The 17,000-nt window shown below is 35.7% G+C and overlaps 1 protein-coding gene across 1 annotated transcript in view; it reads right to left on the bottom strand.

Moving 5' to 3' along the window:
• The window catches only part of MTREX (Mtr4 exosome RNA helicase), a 109,273-nt gene that overhangs the window by 31,279 nt on the left and 60,994 nt on the right, over positions 1-17,000 (bottom strand). The window contains exon 19 of the mRNA XM_029942242.1: positions 11,412-11,540. Within this exon, the coding sequence (XP_029798102.1) occupies positions 11,412-11,540 (129 nt within the window). The remainder of the gene's footprint in view (positions 1-11,411; positions 11,541-17,000) is intronic.

The following is a 17,000-nucleotide window of genomic DNA, read 5'->3' as shown; positions in this document are numbered from 1 at the left end:
AATAACAGAAAGGATAAGAACCATACAATCCTATCAATAGATGCAAAAAAAAAAAGCACATGAGAAAATACAGCACCCATTCTTGAGACAGAGAGAGACAAAGAGAATATTCCTTGACATCAAAAAGGCCATATCAAAAGACTCACCATTAATATCCTCAATGAGGAAATACTGAGAGAGATCCCCCCTAAAGTCAGGAATACGACAGGGAAATGCACTCTCACCAATGTTTTTCAACATAGTGTTGGAAGTCCTAGCCTCAGCAATTAGATAACAAAAAGAAATAAAGGGCATACAAACAGGCATGGAAGAGGACAAACTTTCACTCATTTGAAGATGACATGGTACTCTAAGTAAAAAACCCAAAGACTACACAAAAAAAGGCTAGAACTCATACATGAATTTAATGAAGTCACAGGATACAAAATCAATGTGTAAAAATCAGTTGCATTTCTATACACCATTAACGAAGCAGCGGAAAAATAAACCAAGGTATTAATCCCATATACAACTGCACCAAAAATGAGAAGATCCCTAGAATAAGCCTAACTAAAGAGGCAATACATCTATACCCTGAAAACTATGGAAAACTTATGAAAGAAACTGAAGAGGACACAAAGAAATGGAAAAGCATTCCATGCTCATGGACTGCAAGAACACTGTTAAAATGTCTATACTACCCAAAGCAATCTACATATGTAATGCAATCCCCATCAAAATACCACGAGCATTCTTCACAGAGCTAAAACAAACAATCCTAAAATCTGTATCAAACCAGAAAAAGACCCCAACTAGCAAAAGCAATCCTGTAAATAAAGAAGAAAAAAAAGGAGGTGTTATGGTTCTGAATTTCAAGTTATATCACAAAGCTGTAATCATCAAGTCAGTATGATACTGGCACAAAAATAGACACATAGACCAATGAAACAGAAAAAGAAAACCTAACAATGGATGTATAACTATATGGTTGATTCATCTTCAAAAAAGCAGGAAAGAATATCCAATGGAAAAAAAAGTCTTTTCAACAAAAGGTGTTGGGAAAATTGGACATCAACATGAAGAAAAGTGAAACTGGACCACTTTCTAACTACACAAAAATAAATTCAAAATGGATTAAATACCTAACTATGAGACAAGAAACTATCAAAATCCTAGAGGAGAACACAAGCAACAACCTCCATGACCTCAGCCACAGCAACTTCTTACTAGACATGTTGCCAAAGGTAAGGGAAATAAAAGCAAAAGTGAACTACTGGGACTTTATCTAGATAAAAAGCTTCTGCACAGTGAAGGAAACAATCAACAAAACTAAAAGGCAGCCTGTGGAATGGGAGAAGATGTTTGCAAATGACATATCTGATTAAAGGTTATTATATAAAATCTATCAAAAACTTCTCAAACTAAACACCCAAAACCCAAAAATTCCATTAAGAAATGGACAGGGGCATCTGGGTGGTTCAGGGGGTTAAGGTTCTAACTTCAGCTCAGGTCATGATCTCACAATTTGTGAGTTCAAGCCCCACACTGGGCTCTGTGCTGACAGATCAGAATCTGGAGCCTGCTTCAGATTCTGTGTCTCTGTCTCTCTGCCCTTCCCCCATTCACACTCTGTCTCTCTCAAAAATAAACATTAAAAAAAAGAAAGAAAGTAAAGGGCAGAAGACATACACAGACACTTTCCAGAGAAGACATCCAGGTGGCTTACATACACATGAAAAGATGCTCAACATCACTCATCATCAGAGAAATACAAATCCAAACCATGATGAGATACCACCTCAAACCTGTGAGAATGGCTAACATTAACAACACAAGAAACAGGTGTTGGTCAGCATGCCACAGAAAGGGGAATCCCCTTAGACTGCTGGTGGGAATGTAAACTGGTATAGCCCTCTAGAGAAAGGTGTTTTGGAGTTCTTCAAAGAACCAAAAATAGAACCAACCTACAATCCAGCCAATTGCACTATTAGGTATTTACCCAAAGGACACAAAAATACAGATTCGAAGGGGCATATACACCCCAATGTTTATAGCAACATTATCAACAATAGCCAGACTATGGGGGGGGGGGGTCCTAAATGTCCACTGACCAATGAGTGAATAAAGACATGATATCATGATATATATATATGTGTGTGTATATATATATATATATATATATATATATATGTGTGTGTGTGTGTGTGTATACATATATATATATATATATATATATATATGCAATGGAATATTACATAGCCATCAAAAAGAATGAAATCTTACCATTTGCAATGGCATGGATGGAGGTAGAATGTACTATGCTAAGCGAAATAAGTGTATCAGAAAAAACCAAATACATGATTTCACTCATGTGTGGATTGAACTAACCAAAAAGATGACCAAGGGAAAGGCTGGAGGGAAGAGAAGAAAGGGACACAAAGAGACTCATAATGACAGAGGATAAAATGAGAGTTGACATAGGGAGGTGGTTGTGAGATGGGCTAGATGGGTGATGAGTAGTAAGGAGGGCACTTGTGATAAGCACTGGGTGTTATATGGAAGTGTGGAATCAGTGAATTCTACTTCTGAAACCAACATTGTATTGTATAGTAACTAATTTAAATTATTAAAAAAGAAAAGATAAGCAAATGATAAGGTAGCTAACTTCAGAAGTAAGTTTAAGTGAATACATTCTAAATAAATTTCAGGTGATCTCATTTCTTCAAATCAAGGAAATTAAAATATATTTTTTCAATTTTTCATTCAGAAAAAATATATGTATCTTTTTAAAACGTTTATTTTTGAAGGAGAAAGAGAGTGTGAACAGGGGAGGGGTAGAGGGAGAGGGAGTCACAGAATCCAAAGCAGGCTCCAGGTTCTGCGCTGTCAGCACGGAGCCCAAACTCACAAGTCGTCAGATGATGATCTGAGCCGAAGTTGGAGGCTTAACTAACTGAGCCACCTGGGCAATCCCCAGAAAGGATATTTTTTTGAACTAACTACATTTTAATCAAGTCCAGGCCATGTTATTTAAACCACTGTGCTTTACTAAATTTTAGGTTTGTAAAAACCAAATGTGTGCCGTGGTTTAATTTTCTTTCCAGAATTCTGGAAATTAACCAAAAGCTTGAACAATCCAAACAGTATTTAAAAAGCTTAATTCTGTATCACACACACTCCAAGTTAAAGGAAAGAAAAATGACTATGGAAATACCACTTCCTACTCATATCTCATGCAAAGGAAGTCTGGTTTAAACCTACCTACAGTGTTACACATTAACTGCAGCTGAGAGATGAAATTTCCTTATAAATTGTCTAAGGAACCATTTCCTGCATCCAGGATTCCTAACCAAAATATTAATTTATAAAAGCGAACAATATTATACACATAAACCATCTCTTAAGGTTTAGTCCTTTTCTCTGTTTTACTATTGTGATCATTCACCTATACATAAAAGAACTCAGAGTTCTTTTTTAAAAAGGCATGTTGCATGCTCTGTGTACACTGCTTCCTCTGCTGGAAATGCAATTCTTTTCTGAAAATAGTCTTACAAGTCAGTCCATTTTCTTAATACTTCTTTTATAAAACCTTTATTGACCTCTCCCTACCAAACACACTCTACTCCAGTTAGAGGATACACTTTTGATGCTTACTAACATAAGCACAAAATGTTCCCCCCATTAAGCTGTAAACCCCCTGAAATCAGAGAACACACACACACACACACACACACACACACACACACACACACACCTCATACTAATACATCCCCACTTAATTCCTGGAAATAAACTGAAAAAGTGTTACACAATGGGACATCTGGGTGGCTCAGACAGTTAAGCATCCGACTCTTCATATCAGCTCAGGAAGATCTCACAGTTCTTAAATTCAAGCCCCAGGTCAGGCTCTCTGGGATGACAGCACAGAGCCTACTTGGGATTCTCTCTTCCTCTCTCTGCCCTTCCCCCATTCCTACTCGCGCACGCTCTCTCTCTCTCTATCTCAAAAATAAATTAAAAATGTTTTAATGTTTTATACATTGGGTGGCTCATTCAGTGAGGCTCTTGATTTCGGCTCAGGTCATGATTTCACGTTCAGGGGATTAAGCCCCATGTTGATGTAGAGCCTGCCTGGGATTCTCTCTCCTCTCTCTGCCCCTCCCCCACTCACTCACATACTCTCTCAAAATAAACCTTTAAAAATCTTTATACTTCAATTATGCCTCAATTTTAAAAATGTTGTAGAAATAGAGGAAAGACAGTTTGCCTAGAATCCAGTAGCATTTATCCTGCGCAGACTACTAATATGAGAGAAATCATGATCATTACATACTATAAAGCTTCTCAATATCTTTAAGTAAAATGAGCGCGGTTGGCTAAGCTACATAAAATCTGGGTCAGAAGCGTGATAGACAAGTGCTAACTCTAATGAATTAGTCATTAGATCATTCTCTTCAAGAGTCTAAGCATTCAGTGTGAAAAAATGCCATGACTTATCATCAGTTGTCTGCCAGGAGAAAAAAAGAATGTTGGCATGTGGGCCACATACGTATTTGCCATTTCAAGTTGCAATAACGTGAAAGGTCCCTTTGAATACAGTGACTATCAGCTAAATTGTGGGCGTTTTACTCTCATTTACAGTTAAGCACTCAACTAGAAAATACACAGTATGGAAAAAAATCATACAAATTATAACAGGGCTAAATTTGAGCAATAAAATTATATGATTGAGGAATTGAAACCAAATGCTATGTGGGATTCAGAAATAAATATACTTTTATCATTCTAAAACCTTTAGTAATGAATAATATCCTTCAATACTGACAATTCTGAATTTCACTGTCATTTCAAATCATCCAAAGCAACAGCCTATGATCTGCAATGGCAGATTTTAACTTCAATAAATCAAAGGTTATTAAATCATGTATCATCACAATGACATTTCCTAAAACTCCCAGGAATACACTACATACTTAGTGTTTTAAAATAACAGAAGTCCACGGGCTGCCTGGGTGGCTCAGTCGGTTAAGCATCCAACTGTGGCTCAGATCATGATCTCACGGTTCGTGGGTTTGAGCCCCACGTCAGGCTCTGTGCTGACAGCTAGCTCAGAGACTGGAGCCTGTCTTCAGATTCTGTGTCTCCCACTTCCTCTGACCCTCCCCTGTTCCTGCTGTCTCTGTCTTTTTCTCTCAAAAATAAATAAACATTAAAAAAAATAACAAAATTCCAGTATATCTACCTTCAAATACACACTTGGAATCTCAATATTGAAGTGTTACCTACAGTAATTTTGTCCTAATTATATAAAAAGGGTGTGTGTGTGTGTGTGTGTGTGTGTCTGTGTGACATGTTCAAGAAATACAGGCATCTCATATGGCAAAATGAATGTCTTGGAATGAACTGAAACCAGAGGTAAATTGAAGAGCTTGAGCAGATGGCAGAGCAGATCCTGAGTTCACTTCCTCCCATGAACACACCAACACCATAACTACAGTGTAGCTCATTCTGAAAAGGGCCCAAAGACTAGCGTAACAGCTCTTCCAAAATGAGGGCAAAGAGAAAACGCCATACTGAGAAGAGAAGAGGCAGGGACACAGTTGGGAACCAAATCTGTCAGTATGGTGACCCACAAACAGGAGTGATATCACAAGCACACACGGCTCCGCCCTGAGGAGTGAAAGGATCAAAGCCAAAATCAGGCACCCCTGCCCCACCCCAGGATGTGCATCAGGAAAACAAGCCTCCTTATAATATCTGGCTTTGAAAATCAAGGAAACTGCACTCTGGGAGAGTTGGAGAACTATAAGAAACTTAGAATCAACTCCTAAAGTGCCTGTGTACTCCATCATTCAGTTTGAGACCCAACAGCAGTTTAAAAAAAAACAAGTTATTAAGTGAAGGATATTTACTAATTTTAGGGTGTATGCCAGAAAGGTTCAAGTGTAGAAATTCTCTCCAGAAACAAAGTCCTACAGGGTGCCATTTTTCATCCCTTCCTGTAGCCTAGCTGGCCTGATACTTGTGGAAGCCAGTTCTGACACTCTCCATTTACCTTGTTAGTACTGCTCACCCTGCTCTAGTGTTCCCCTGTGGATGTGCCTCATCCAACCTACCTGCCCTGGCAGGAGCCACTCCAAAATGGCTTATGCCACACCATACCCATCAGGCAGCTTCAGCTAGGACCTGTGTTCACCCAGAGTGACTACTGCCTATACAACTAGTGAGCAGCAGCAGCTAGAATTGGTATCCTGCCCACCAGCATGGTCTCAACAGTTCCAGCTGGGCCTCTAAGCTAGCTGGCCTGGGGCCAATTCCTGCCCAGCAGCACTCCTGTAGTGGATACGGCCTAGCTACAACAGAAGGATAAAGAAAGCCCACATAAGGGACACATATGGACGAGCTGGTTCTGGTGATTGGGGGTACCGTGCTACAGGGAATCACAAAATGTCTTCTATGTAAGACTACTACACTTAAGACCAGAAGACATAGCTGACCTACCTAATAAAGAGACACAAACAGAATCGGACAAAATGAGAGACAGAGAAGTATGTTCCAAACAAAAGAACAAAACACAACATTAGAAAAAGAACTATAAAAAACTATATAAGAAATCTACCTGATAAAGAATTATTCAATGTAATGGTCATAAATATGTTCACTGGACTTAAGAGTAGAATAGATAAAATCAGGGGTGTCTAACTGGTAGAGTGTGTGTCTCTTGATCTGTGGGTTGCAGTTCTGAGGCCCACATTGGCTGGAGAGACTACTTAAAAAATAAAAATCTTAAAAAAAAAAAAAGTAAAATGGATACTCTGTGAGAACTTCAACAAAGAGACAGAAAATATAAAATGCACCAGAGCTACAGAATACAATAAATGAAATGTAAAACACACTAGGGGAAATCAACCTAAGATTAGAGAATGGGGTACAGTGAGCTGAAGACAGGGCAATGGAAATACCCAAGGTAAGGAGCAGTAAAAAAAATTCCAAACTTGAAAAATGAGAGATTTCTGGGACAATATTAAGTGTACTGACATTCACATTATGCTATTCTCAGAAGGAGATGAGAAAAAAGCACCAGTAAACTTATGTAAAGAAATAATAGCTGAAAACTGCCCTGAGGAAGGAGACCAACATCAAGGTCCAAAGGGCACAGAAAGCCCCAAGATGACCTCAAGGAATTCCACACCAAGAGACAATAACTAAAATGTTGGAAATTAAAGATGAAAGAATCTTAAAAGCAGCAAGAGAAAAGCAACTAGTAACATACAAGGGGAACACTATAAGGCTATCATATTTTTCAGTGGAAACACTGTAGGCTAGAAGGGAATGGCATGATATATTCAAAGTGCTGAAGGAATAAACCAACAACCATAAATACTGTTCCCAGAAAGGCCATGATTTGGAATGGTAGAAGAGATAGAGTTTCCCAAACAAACACAAATTAAAGAAGTTTATCACCACACAACCAGCCTTATGAGTGTTAAAGGGGATTCTTTAACTGGAAAAGAACAAGTCATAAACAAAAGTTAAAAAATTAAGGAAAAACATCTCACTGGTAAAAGTAAACATACAGTAAAAGGTAGTGGATCAATTGTGTATAAAGCTAAAACAAAAATTGAAAGACAAAAGCATTACATCTACAATAAGTAGTTAAAATATACAAAAGATAAACAAATACAAAATATGATATCATATACATAAAATACACAAAAATGTAGTGCTTTCAGAATGTGTTTGGGGGCACCTGGGTGGCTCAGTTGGTTAAGCAGTGTCCAACTTCGGTTCACATCATGATCTCAGAGCTCGTGAGTTTGAGCCCTGTTTTGAGCTCTGTGCTGACAGCTCAGAGCCTGGAGACTGGTTCAGATTCCATGTCTCCCTCTCTCTCTCTGTCCCTCCCCCATTTGTGCACTCTTGCTCGCTCGCTCTCTCTCAAAAATAAAAATAAACATTAAAAAAAGTTTAGAATGTGTTTGTGAACTTCAGCAACCATTAACTTAAAATAGACTGCTATATCCATAGGATGCAATCTATGAACCTCATGGTACCCTCACGTCAAAAACCTGTAAAGATACACAAAAAAATAAAAGAAATCACACTAAAGAAAGTCATCAAATTGCAAAAGAGCGCAAAAGATGGAGAGAACAACAAAGAAGAACTACAAAAGAACCAGGAAACAATTAACAAAATGGCAATAACACCTACCTATCAATAATTACTTTAAGGGCACGTGGGTGGCTCAGTTGATTGAGCGTTGATTCTTGATTTTGGCTCAGGTCTTGAGTGGTTGTGGGACTGAGCCCTGTGTGGAGCTCTCAGTGACTGTGGATCCTGGTTAATTAAGACTCTCTCTCTCTCTGCCCTCTCCCCCACCTGCGCTCTCTCTCAAATTAAAAAAAAATTACTTTAAATGAAAATGACTGCTTCAAACAAAAGACACAATGACCAAAAGGATAAAAAAACAAGGTTCATCTAAGTGTTGCCTACAAGGTATTCCTGGCAGACTTAAAGACACAAACAGACTAAAAGTGAAGAGATGATAAAAAGATATTCCATGCAAATATAAGTGGGGGGGAAAAAACTGGGTAGCAACACTTAGATAAAACATTTTAAAACATTTTAAAAGTGAAATAGGAGATAAAGAGATATTACATAATAATGCAATCAATCCAACAAGAGCATGTAACAACTATAAATTTCTATGCATTCAACATAGGAGCACTTAAGCTTATAAAGCAAACATTAAGAGACACAATGTGAGGAATTGACAGTAATATAGTAAGAGTAGAGGACTTGAACATTTACATCAATGGACAGATTATCCAGAGAGAAAATCAGTAAGGAAAGAGTCACTTTGAACAACACATTAGACTGCGTAAAATAAAGATATACAAAACAATCCATCCACAAGCCAGCAGAATACACACAATTTTCAAGTGCTCCAGAACACTTTCCAGGACAGATTACATGTTACCCAACAAATCTCAACAGATTTAAGACTAAAATCATAAAGCATCTTTTCCAACCACAATGGTATGAAATTAAAATTCTAACACAAAGAAAAACTGGGAAAAAACACAAATACAAAGAGACCAAACAACATGTCACTAAACATCCAACTGGTGAACAAAGAAATCAAAGAGAAAATAAAAACATCCTTGAGACAAAGGGAAATGGCAATACAACAATTCAAAATTTGGGGGATGGAGCAAAAGAAATTCTTAGAGGGAAGTTTATAGTGTGATACAGGCCTACCTCCAGAAAAAAGAAAAATATCAAAAAAACCAGATAACCTTACATCTAAAGAACTAGAAGAACAAACAAAATCCAAGATTGGTGGGAAAAAAAACAGTCTTTAAACAACAGAGAACAGCAAAAAAACTAAGAGCTGGTTCTTTGAAAAGATAATGCAGCCAGATTCATCAAGAAAAATGAGAGATGATTCAAATAAATAAAATTAGAAGTGAAAGGGAAGTTACAACCAAAATCAAAGAAACAATGATTATAAGAGACTAATTATGAAAGATTGCATGCCAAGATATTAAACAATATATAAGAAACATATAAACTCTTAGAAACATGCTATCTTCCAAAAGTGAAACAAGAAGAAATTTTTAAAAAAGTGAATGGACCAATTACTAGTACTGAAATGGAACTGATAATCAAAAAACTCCAAATAAACGCATGTCTAAGAATAAACAGCTTCACAGGTACATTATACAAAACATTTATTTTTTTTAATGTTTTATTATTTATTTTTGAGAGAGAGAGGCAGAGAATGAGTGGGGGAGGGATTGAGAAGAGGGAGACACAGAATCTGAAGCAGCTCCAGGCTTGAACTCATGAATCGCAAGACATGACCTGAGCCGAAGTTGGACGCTTAACTGACTGAGCCCCTCAGGCGCCCCAATACCAAACATTTAAATAAGAGTTAACACCTACTCTCTGTCAAACTATTCCAAAAAAATGAAGAGGTAGGAATGTTACAAATTCATTCTATGAGGCCAGCATTAACATAAGACCTAACCCACATGAAGATACTCCAAAAAAAAAAAAAAAAAAAAGGAAAGAAAAAAGAAAAAACGTCAAGCTTGCCTCTATGATGAACACAGATGCAAAAATCCCCAGCAAACTGACATCAATAATACATTTAAAGTATCATTCACCATCATCTGGTGGGATTTATTCCAAGGATGCAAGGAGGAATCAATATCTATAAATCAATCACCAGGATTTTGGAAGGATAAAAATCGTATCATTTCCACAGATAATGAAAAAGCTTGTAATAAAATTCAACATCTGTTCATGGTGAAGACTCTCCACAAAACAGGTACAGAGATAACATCCCAAGAAAGTATCGGACACACAATAAACCCAGAGCTAATCCCATTCTCAAAGGTAAAAAGCTGAGACTAAGATCAAGAAGAAGGCAAGGATGACTACTCTTGCCATTTTTATTCAACATAGTGTTGGAAATCCTAGCCAAAGCAATCAGACATGAAGAAGAAATAAAATGCATCCAAATTGGTAAGAAAGAAAACTGTCACTGTTAGCAAATGACACGGTATTACATATAAAAAACTATAAAGACTACACCAAAAATTGTTAGAATAAACAAATTTAGTGAAACTGCAGGACCAATAAACGGTTATCCGTTATGTTTCTCTACACTGATAACAAGCTGTAAGAAAGAGACATTAAGAAAACAATCCCATTTATAATTGCATTAAAAAGAATTAAATTCCTAGAAATAAAGTTACCAAAGGGGTTGAAAGTCCTGTACTTTGAAAACGGTAAGACAATAATGAAAGAAACTGAAGATAACACAAAAAAAGGAGATCAGGACTTGAGCCAAAATCAAGAGCCACTTAACCAACTGAGTCACTTAGATGACCTCATGGTGAGCATTCCTAATATATGTAAATATATAAATGTCAAGTCACTAATATAATAAATATTGTATGTCAACTACACTACAACTAAAATTTTGTTTAAAGCACATGTAAATTAAATAGTTTCAACTAGAGAAACTAATGAAGGAATTTTCAATTATTAAAACACTGCTTTAATATTTCAAAGGAATGCAATAAACAGCATGAAATTAAAATTATTTGATCACAAAAATGATAAAGCATCTTTATTAGTCTAGGTAAAATCAAACTTCATGTGAAAATTTAAATTATTAAATTCTCTTTTATCTTTTACTTCATCTTTGTTTACCTGATCACAATTTGATAATACAAAGAGAGAACTTATATCTCATTAGTCTCCCCTTTGATATTTTAGATGGCTTTAACTTACCTTTAAAAACTTTGAAAACTTACCATTTTGAAATTGAATGTGTTCACTAAAATTATATTCAGGAAGTATAGTGGTTATAAATAATTCAATAAGTACTTGAAATCTGAAGATGATAAAGTCCAAACCTGCATCTCTCCTCTCTCATCAGGCTTAGCTGGTTTTGCAGCTTCAGTAGCTGAATTTTTCAAGCTTTCTTTGCTACACCGCAGAAGTACTTCTACTACGTATAAAGGATCCAGTTCACCAGAATTAGGCTAGAAAAAAACAAGATAAAAGAAACTTACTATTAGTGTCTTAAAAATTGAAAGAAAAATTTTAAGTTGTATATGTTCAGGGACTATGTTGTCAGTGTTTAGCATTACGATAATGGCACATTCTGCACGGGAAATATTTATGTCATATATGAAGGCTGTCCTTCCTTCAACATGAACCACTGGATGAAAACATAGAAATTACTAGATACTGCAGAATTCAGATGAGATCAAGTGTGTTCATGATGGTATGGCTGGAGATTTGACACTTATGAATTTAAAGAGTATGAGCTGTTAACTAAGACATAAAATGCCATTTTAAGTTTCTAATGATTAGTTTGTCATTTAATTATTTCAGAATTAGCAAAAGAAACTGTAAGAAATTAACAGTATCAGAAAATAAATCTGTATCTTCAAATTATCCTAGTTAAACATGAAAATTATCCCAAGATTCGTTTATTATTTAGTACATACCCATTAGCACCTCTAAAATGTGGTTTTATGTAATTTTATTAAGACTTTATTAAAAGACTTTTGTTTTTTATATTCTCTAATAAAACATGATTGTCGAGATCCAAGTCTAATTACACCTGTAATTTATGATAATCTGTTAGAGAGCACTGTTGTTCAAATAGTAGTAAGAAATTTTTCTTCAGGAAAGAATTCTTCTCTGCTTTTGAATTCAATATGTGAGTGATCTCTTCTGTATAAAATCAATAAAAGGAAACTATTTTGATTGAGGAGTGAACATGTCAAAGAAGTGACTGCTTAGTATTCCCCAGGCACAGTTACTATTCAAAACTGGAAAACTTTGAAGAAATGACAATAAACCCATACCAACAATCTATTTCTGTAATCAACTACCAATTGCTTAACAATGGCAAAATATATTTCCAAATACAAACCAAAAATACAATCATAGTTATCTTCAATCATGGAGTTCAAATTTCTGAAAGTATAAGCTCCACTCCTTAAGAAAACCTAGGTTTTCTTCTTCCACTGGGTTATTTCCCTCCAACATACATTTTTTTTTTTTCAAAATATGGTTACTTTTGAAGAAGTTTCAAAACATTCTTTGTTTTGGTATAGACACAAACAAAAGTCAAATAATATTTTCAATTAGGTCTGCATCTGCAAAGATTATGTATACATAGAGCTTACTCAATATAAAATGATTTTATAAATAGTGAGCCAAATAGTATGACCCAACTGTTAATTCTTCCAGGGGACAAATGACTCTAAGGAGAATCAAGGACTATTATCTTTAGTTTTCTACAAGGGAAAAAAACCCTTTGTGTAAGACACATTCCATAGTTTAATGAATTAACCCCAAATTGTAGGTGACAAGTATTTAAATAAAAATAATATTTCTAAGATTTATGAACCATTTGAAAGGTAGGTAATTTAAAATTGTCTTACTGGGTTTAGTTGCAACCCTACAGATTTTTTTTCAATTTAATATTATCCTTCAATTTAATATTATCCATAAAAGTGACTGTTAGAACTCACGTATATCATATGTGATCTTTGTAAAGCTATCAAAATCACTCACAACCTTACTGAGATATTCCTTAAGTGTTATGACAGAAGCACACATTAAAAACTTCTTTGCTGTGGCATTAAACAGAAATTTGCTGTTTAAAATTTTTCTTAAAATTATAAAACTATTCTCATTGAACTACTTCTAAGTTCTGGACTGTGGTAAAGACGGGTCAACAATGTCATCCTTCACGTAAAAGAAAAATAGTTACTCAATGTTCTATTTGGCTTTTCAATGAGTGTCTTGGTATAAATTCTTTAAATTTTTATAACTATATCCTTATTTTTAACTTAAAAATTTTTTTTAACTTTTTATTTTTTGAGAGAGAGAAACAGAGCATGAGCAGGGGAGGTGCAGAGAGAAAGACACAGAATCAGAAACAGGCTCAAGGATCCGAGCTGTTGGCTCAAACCCATGAACTGTGATATCATGACCTGAGCTCAAGTCAGATGCTTAACCGACTGAGCCACCCAGATACCCCTGTTTTTAACATCTTAATCATATAAGTGAACTTTTTTCTAACTTCTTCTCATTCTTTTTAAAATGTGGCTAATTTCTTACCTCAAATGGAAATTTTCAGATTAAAATGTAATTTTGGTAATCTCAAGTTTGCAGAATGTAAAGAAATAATATAAAATAAGTGTTGGCAATAACATTTGATTCTCTTTAAAATGCTTCAACTAATTTCTTCCTCAAGTGTGTATTTTTCTTCTCTCTCTACCAAACTGCACTAACCTATAAAAATCTTTGAATTAGTATTCTGATAGGTTACATAATCAATAAAAATGTATTTCATGTTTTTAGTGAACAAATATAAGTGGAAAAATCAGTTTTACCATCATAAGCAGAAAAAAATGAAATGTGTTCCTTATTCCCCATTCCACATTTGCCTAAAAAAAATCCTCATCACCTGTTACTACTTTAAAACATGGATTAAGGACCAAAAGAGGCAAATCATTTAAAAACTTGTCAACTGTGTATAAACATAATTATGTCAGGGATAATTTTTCTTGCTTAAAAATATAAAACCTGAAATCAACTACCAGCGTGACAGACCAGTTTCCCAAGCAAATTTAAGAAAGTTTTATAAAAAATCAACCATGTAAAGCCTCTCTCTGGAAATGGTCCTAAGGACACAGCATATGAAGAAGTATCTATACTTCATTATACACTAAATTCATTAGTGTACACTAAAATTCACTAGAAACAACATGAGTCTGATATCTAAGCCAAGATCACTCCCACTTCATTCCTCCTAACTCAGCGAGACAGAAACTATAGACTAGTGAAGCCAAAATTCACAGCTAGGCGGATCTCTTCTCCCTGCAGCTCTCTGAACTGGAGGGTAATCTTCTGAAGAGGGATGGGATGGCAGCATTTCTTAGCTTGCTCCCACATACTCACTGCTGGGGCTAAGTTCTGGGCAAGTGAATCTGATAGGTGGGGGCACCCTTCTTCTGCCGGGCCACCAGTCGTTGGCCAGAGAGATCTTAGGTGTGGTACTGCTGAGAATGCTGGGGCCTCAGCTGCTCTTCTTCCCTGACCACTGAAGCATTGTTTTCATGCTGGGAGAGGCAAGCTGTGAAGACGTGAGGCTACTGCCTCCACGCTTTACCTGCCAGGTCCTTACCTAACACTTTCGGACCTGTTAGGTAAGCCAGTTACGAGGGGGGGGTGGAATAGACTTCATTCAATCCAGCTCATTATAAATCCAATAAACAAGCAAAAAACAATATGCCTGTGAGAGAGGAGGAAAAGAGGGACCAGTACCAACAGTGTGACATTATATTAAAAATGTTCAATTTCAAAGAAATGTTAAAACATGAACAGAAAAGTATGATCCAAAACCTATGTACCAGAAAAAAAGCAAGAAACAAAAGAAGAGCCTATGAGAGTGAGTGACCACATTTTAAATTAAACAAAGACTTAATGGTAGCCAGTATAAATATAGTCAAACAAGTAGAGGAACCATAATTAAAGAACTAAAGGAAGGTACAATAACAATGTGATATCAAACAGAGAAGTTTAATAAAGACAGATATGATAAAAAAAACAAAAAGGAAATTCATGAATTCATTATGTACAATGTCTGAAATGAAAAAAAATCACTAGAAGTGCTTAACAGATCTGAAGTAGAAGAAAACAGCAGCACATTTGAAAAGAGAATGAGACTAAACAATCCAAAAACCAGGGGGAAAAGGAGACAAAAAAAAAAACACCTCAGTGAATTATAGGATAATAATAAGTATAATATACCCATATGTGAGCTGCAGCAGAGGAAAGGGCTGAGAAAAGTTTGATGAAATAATGGCTGAAAATTTTTCAAATTAATTGAAAAACATCAATCTACATATACAAGAAACTCAATGGACTCCAAGTAGAAAAAAGATATGAAAAAACAGACACATCATGGTAAAAATATAGAAAACCAAATACAAGGAGAAGACAGCAAGAGAAAAAAGACTCATCTCTCACAAAGGACCAAAACAAGATTAACAACAGAAGTTCTCAGCACGAACAATGAAGAACAGAAGGCAGTGCATTGGCATATTCATTGAAAAACATTTGTAACCAAGAATCTATTTATCCTGGAAGGTTATCATTCAATAAAAGACATTCCTGGAAAGAGAAAAACTGAGAAAATGTGCTGCTAGCAGAACCACTTAGTAATTCTTGAGGCTGAAAGGAGGTGATACTAAATATTAATCTGAATCTGCATGAATAAACATAGCACTGGTAAAGGTAACTGTATGATTATTAAAAATGGTATAAAGAGTTATTTCTTCTTTTTTAATTTTTTTTTTTACTTATTACTGAGACAGAAACAACATGAGAGGGGGAGGGGCAGAAAGAGGGAGAGACAGAATCAAACGCGGGCTCCACGCTCTGAGCTGTCAGCACAGAGCCCGATGTGGGGCTCAAACTCACAAACTGTGAGATCATGACCTGAGCCGAAATGGGACACTTAAACGACTGAACCACCCAGGGATCCCAAGAATTATTTCTTTTTCAGGGTGCCTGGGTAACTCAGTCAGTTAAGTGTCTGACTCTTATTTCAGCTCAGGTCATCATCTCATGGTTTGTGAAATCAAGCCCTCTGGTCTGGCTCTGCACAGATAGTGCAGAGCTTGCTTGGCATTAATTCTCTCCCTTTTTCTCTGCCCTTCCCCTGTTTGTGCTCTGTCTCAAAATATATAAACTTAAAAAAAAAACAATTTTAAAAAAGAATTCTTTTTCTATTACATGATTTAAAGGTAAAATTAACATGTATATATTAAATTGTTAAGTCTCTATAGATAGAAATATATTATATTTGCCAATAATACCACAAAGGAGGTGGGTAGGAGCAAAATTGTATTGAGATAAGGCAGTAACTCCGGGTGGTAAACTGAATCCAGAGGAACCAATAAAATGTACCAGAAATGATACACAAGGAGATCAATATAACAAAAACTATAAATATTTGCTCTCCTTTCATCTCAAATCTTCTTTATAAGTTATAAAATCATATTAATAATTGTAACATGTATTGCTGAGTTCATAACATTTATAGACTACACCACAAAAAGAGGGAAAATGGAACAAATGCATGTGGGGGTGATGGTTCTATATTTCATTAAAATTCAGTATAAATCTGAAACTTATTCTACTAACTTAATATGAAAATATTAAATATTAAATATTGAGCCCTAGAAAAATGTAAATTATAGAAAAAGAAATCATTAAATAAACTGAAATGTTATGTTAGAAAATAAGCACTGACAGAGTGGCTAAAATGAACAAATCAAGAGACTACAGATGCTGGCGAGGGTGTGGAGAGACGGACACCCTCCTACACTGTTGGGGGGAATGTAAACTGGTGCAGCCGCTCTGGAAAACAGTGTGGAGGTTCCTCAAAAAACTATCCATAGAACTCCCTTATG

The sequence above is a fragment of the Suricata suricatta genome, chromosome 6, assembly GCF_006229205.1.
Source record: "Suricata suricatta isolate VVHF042 chromosome 6, meerkat_22Aug2017_6uvM2_HiC, whole genome shotgun sequence".
Taxonomy (NCBI): domain Eukaryota; kingdom Metazoa; phylum Chordata; class Mammalia; order Carnivora; family Herpestidae; genus Suricata; species Suricata suricatta.
The sequence above is the reverse complement of the archived record's forward strand: the minus strand, read 5'-3'. Positions and strand labels throughout refer to the sequence as shown.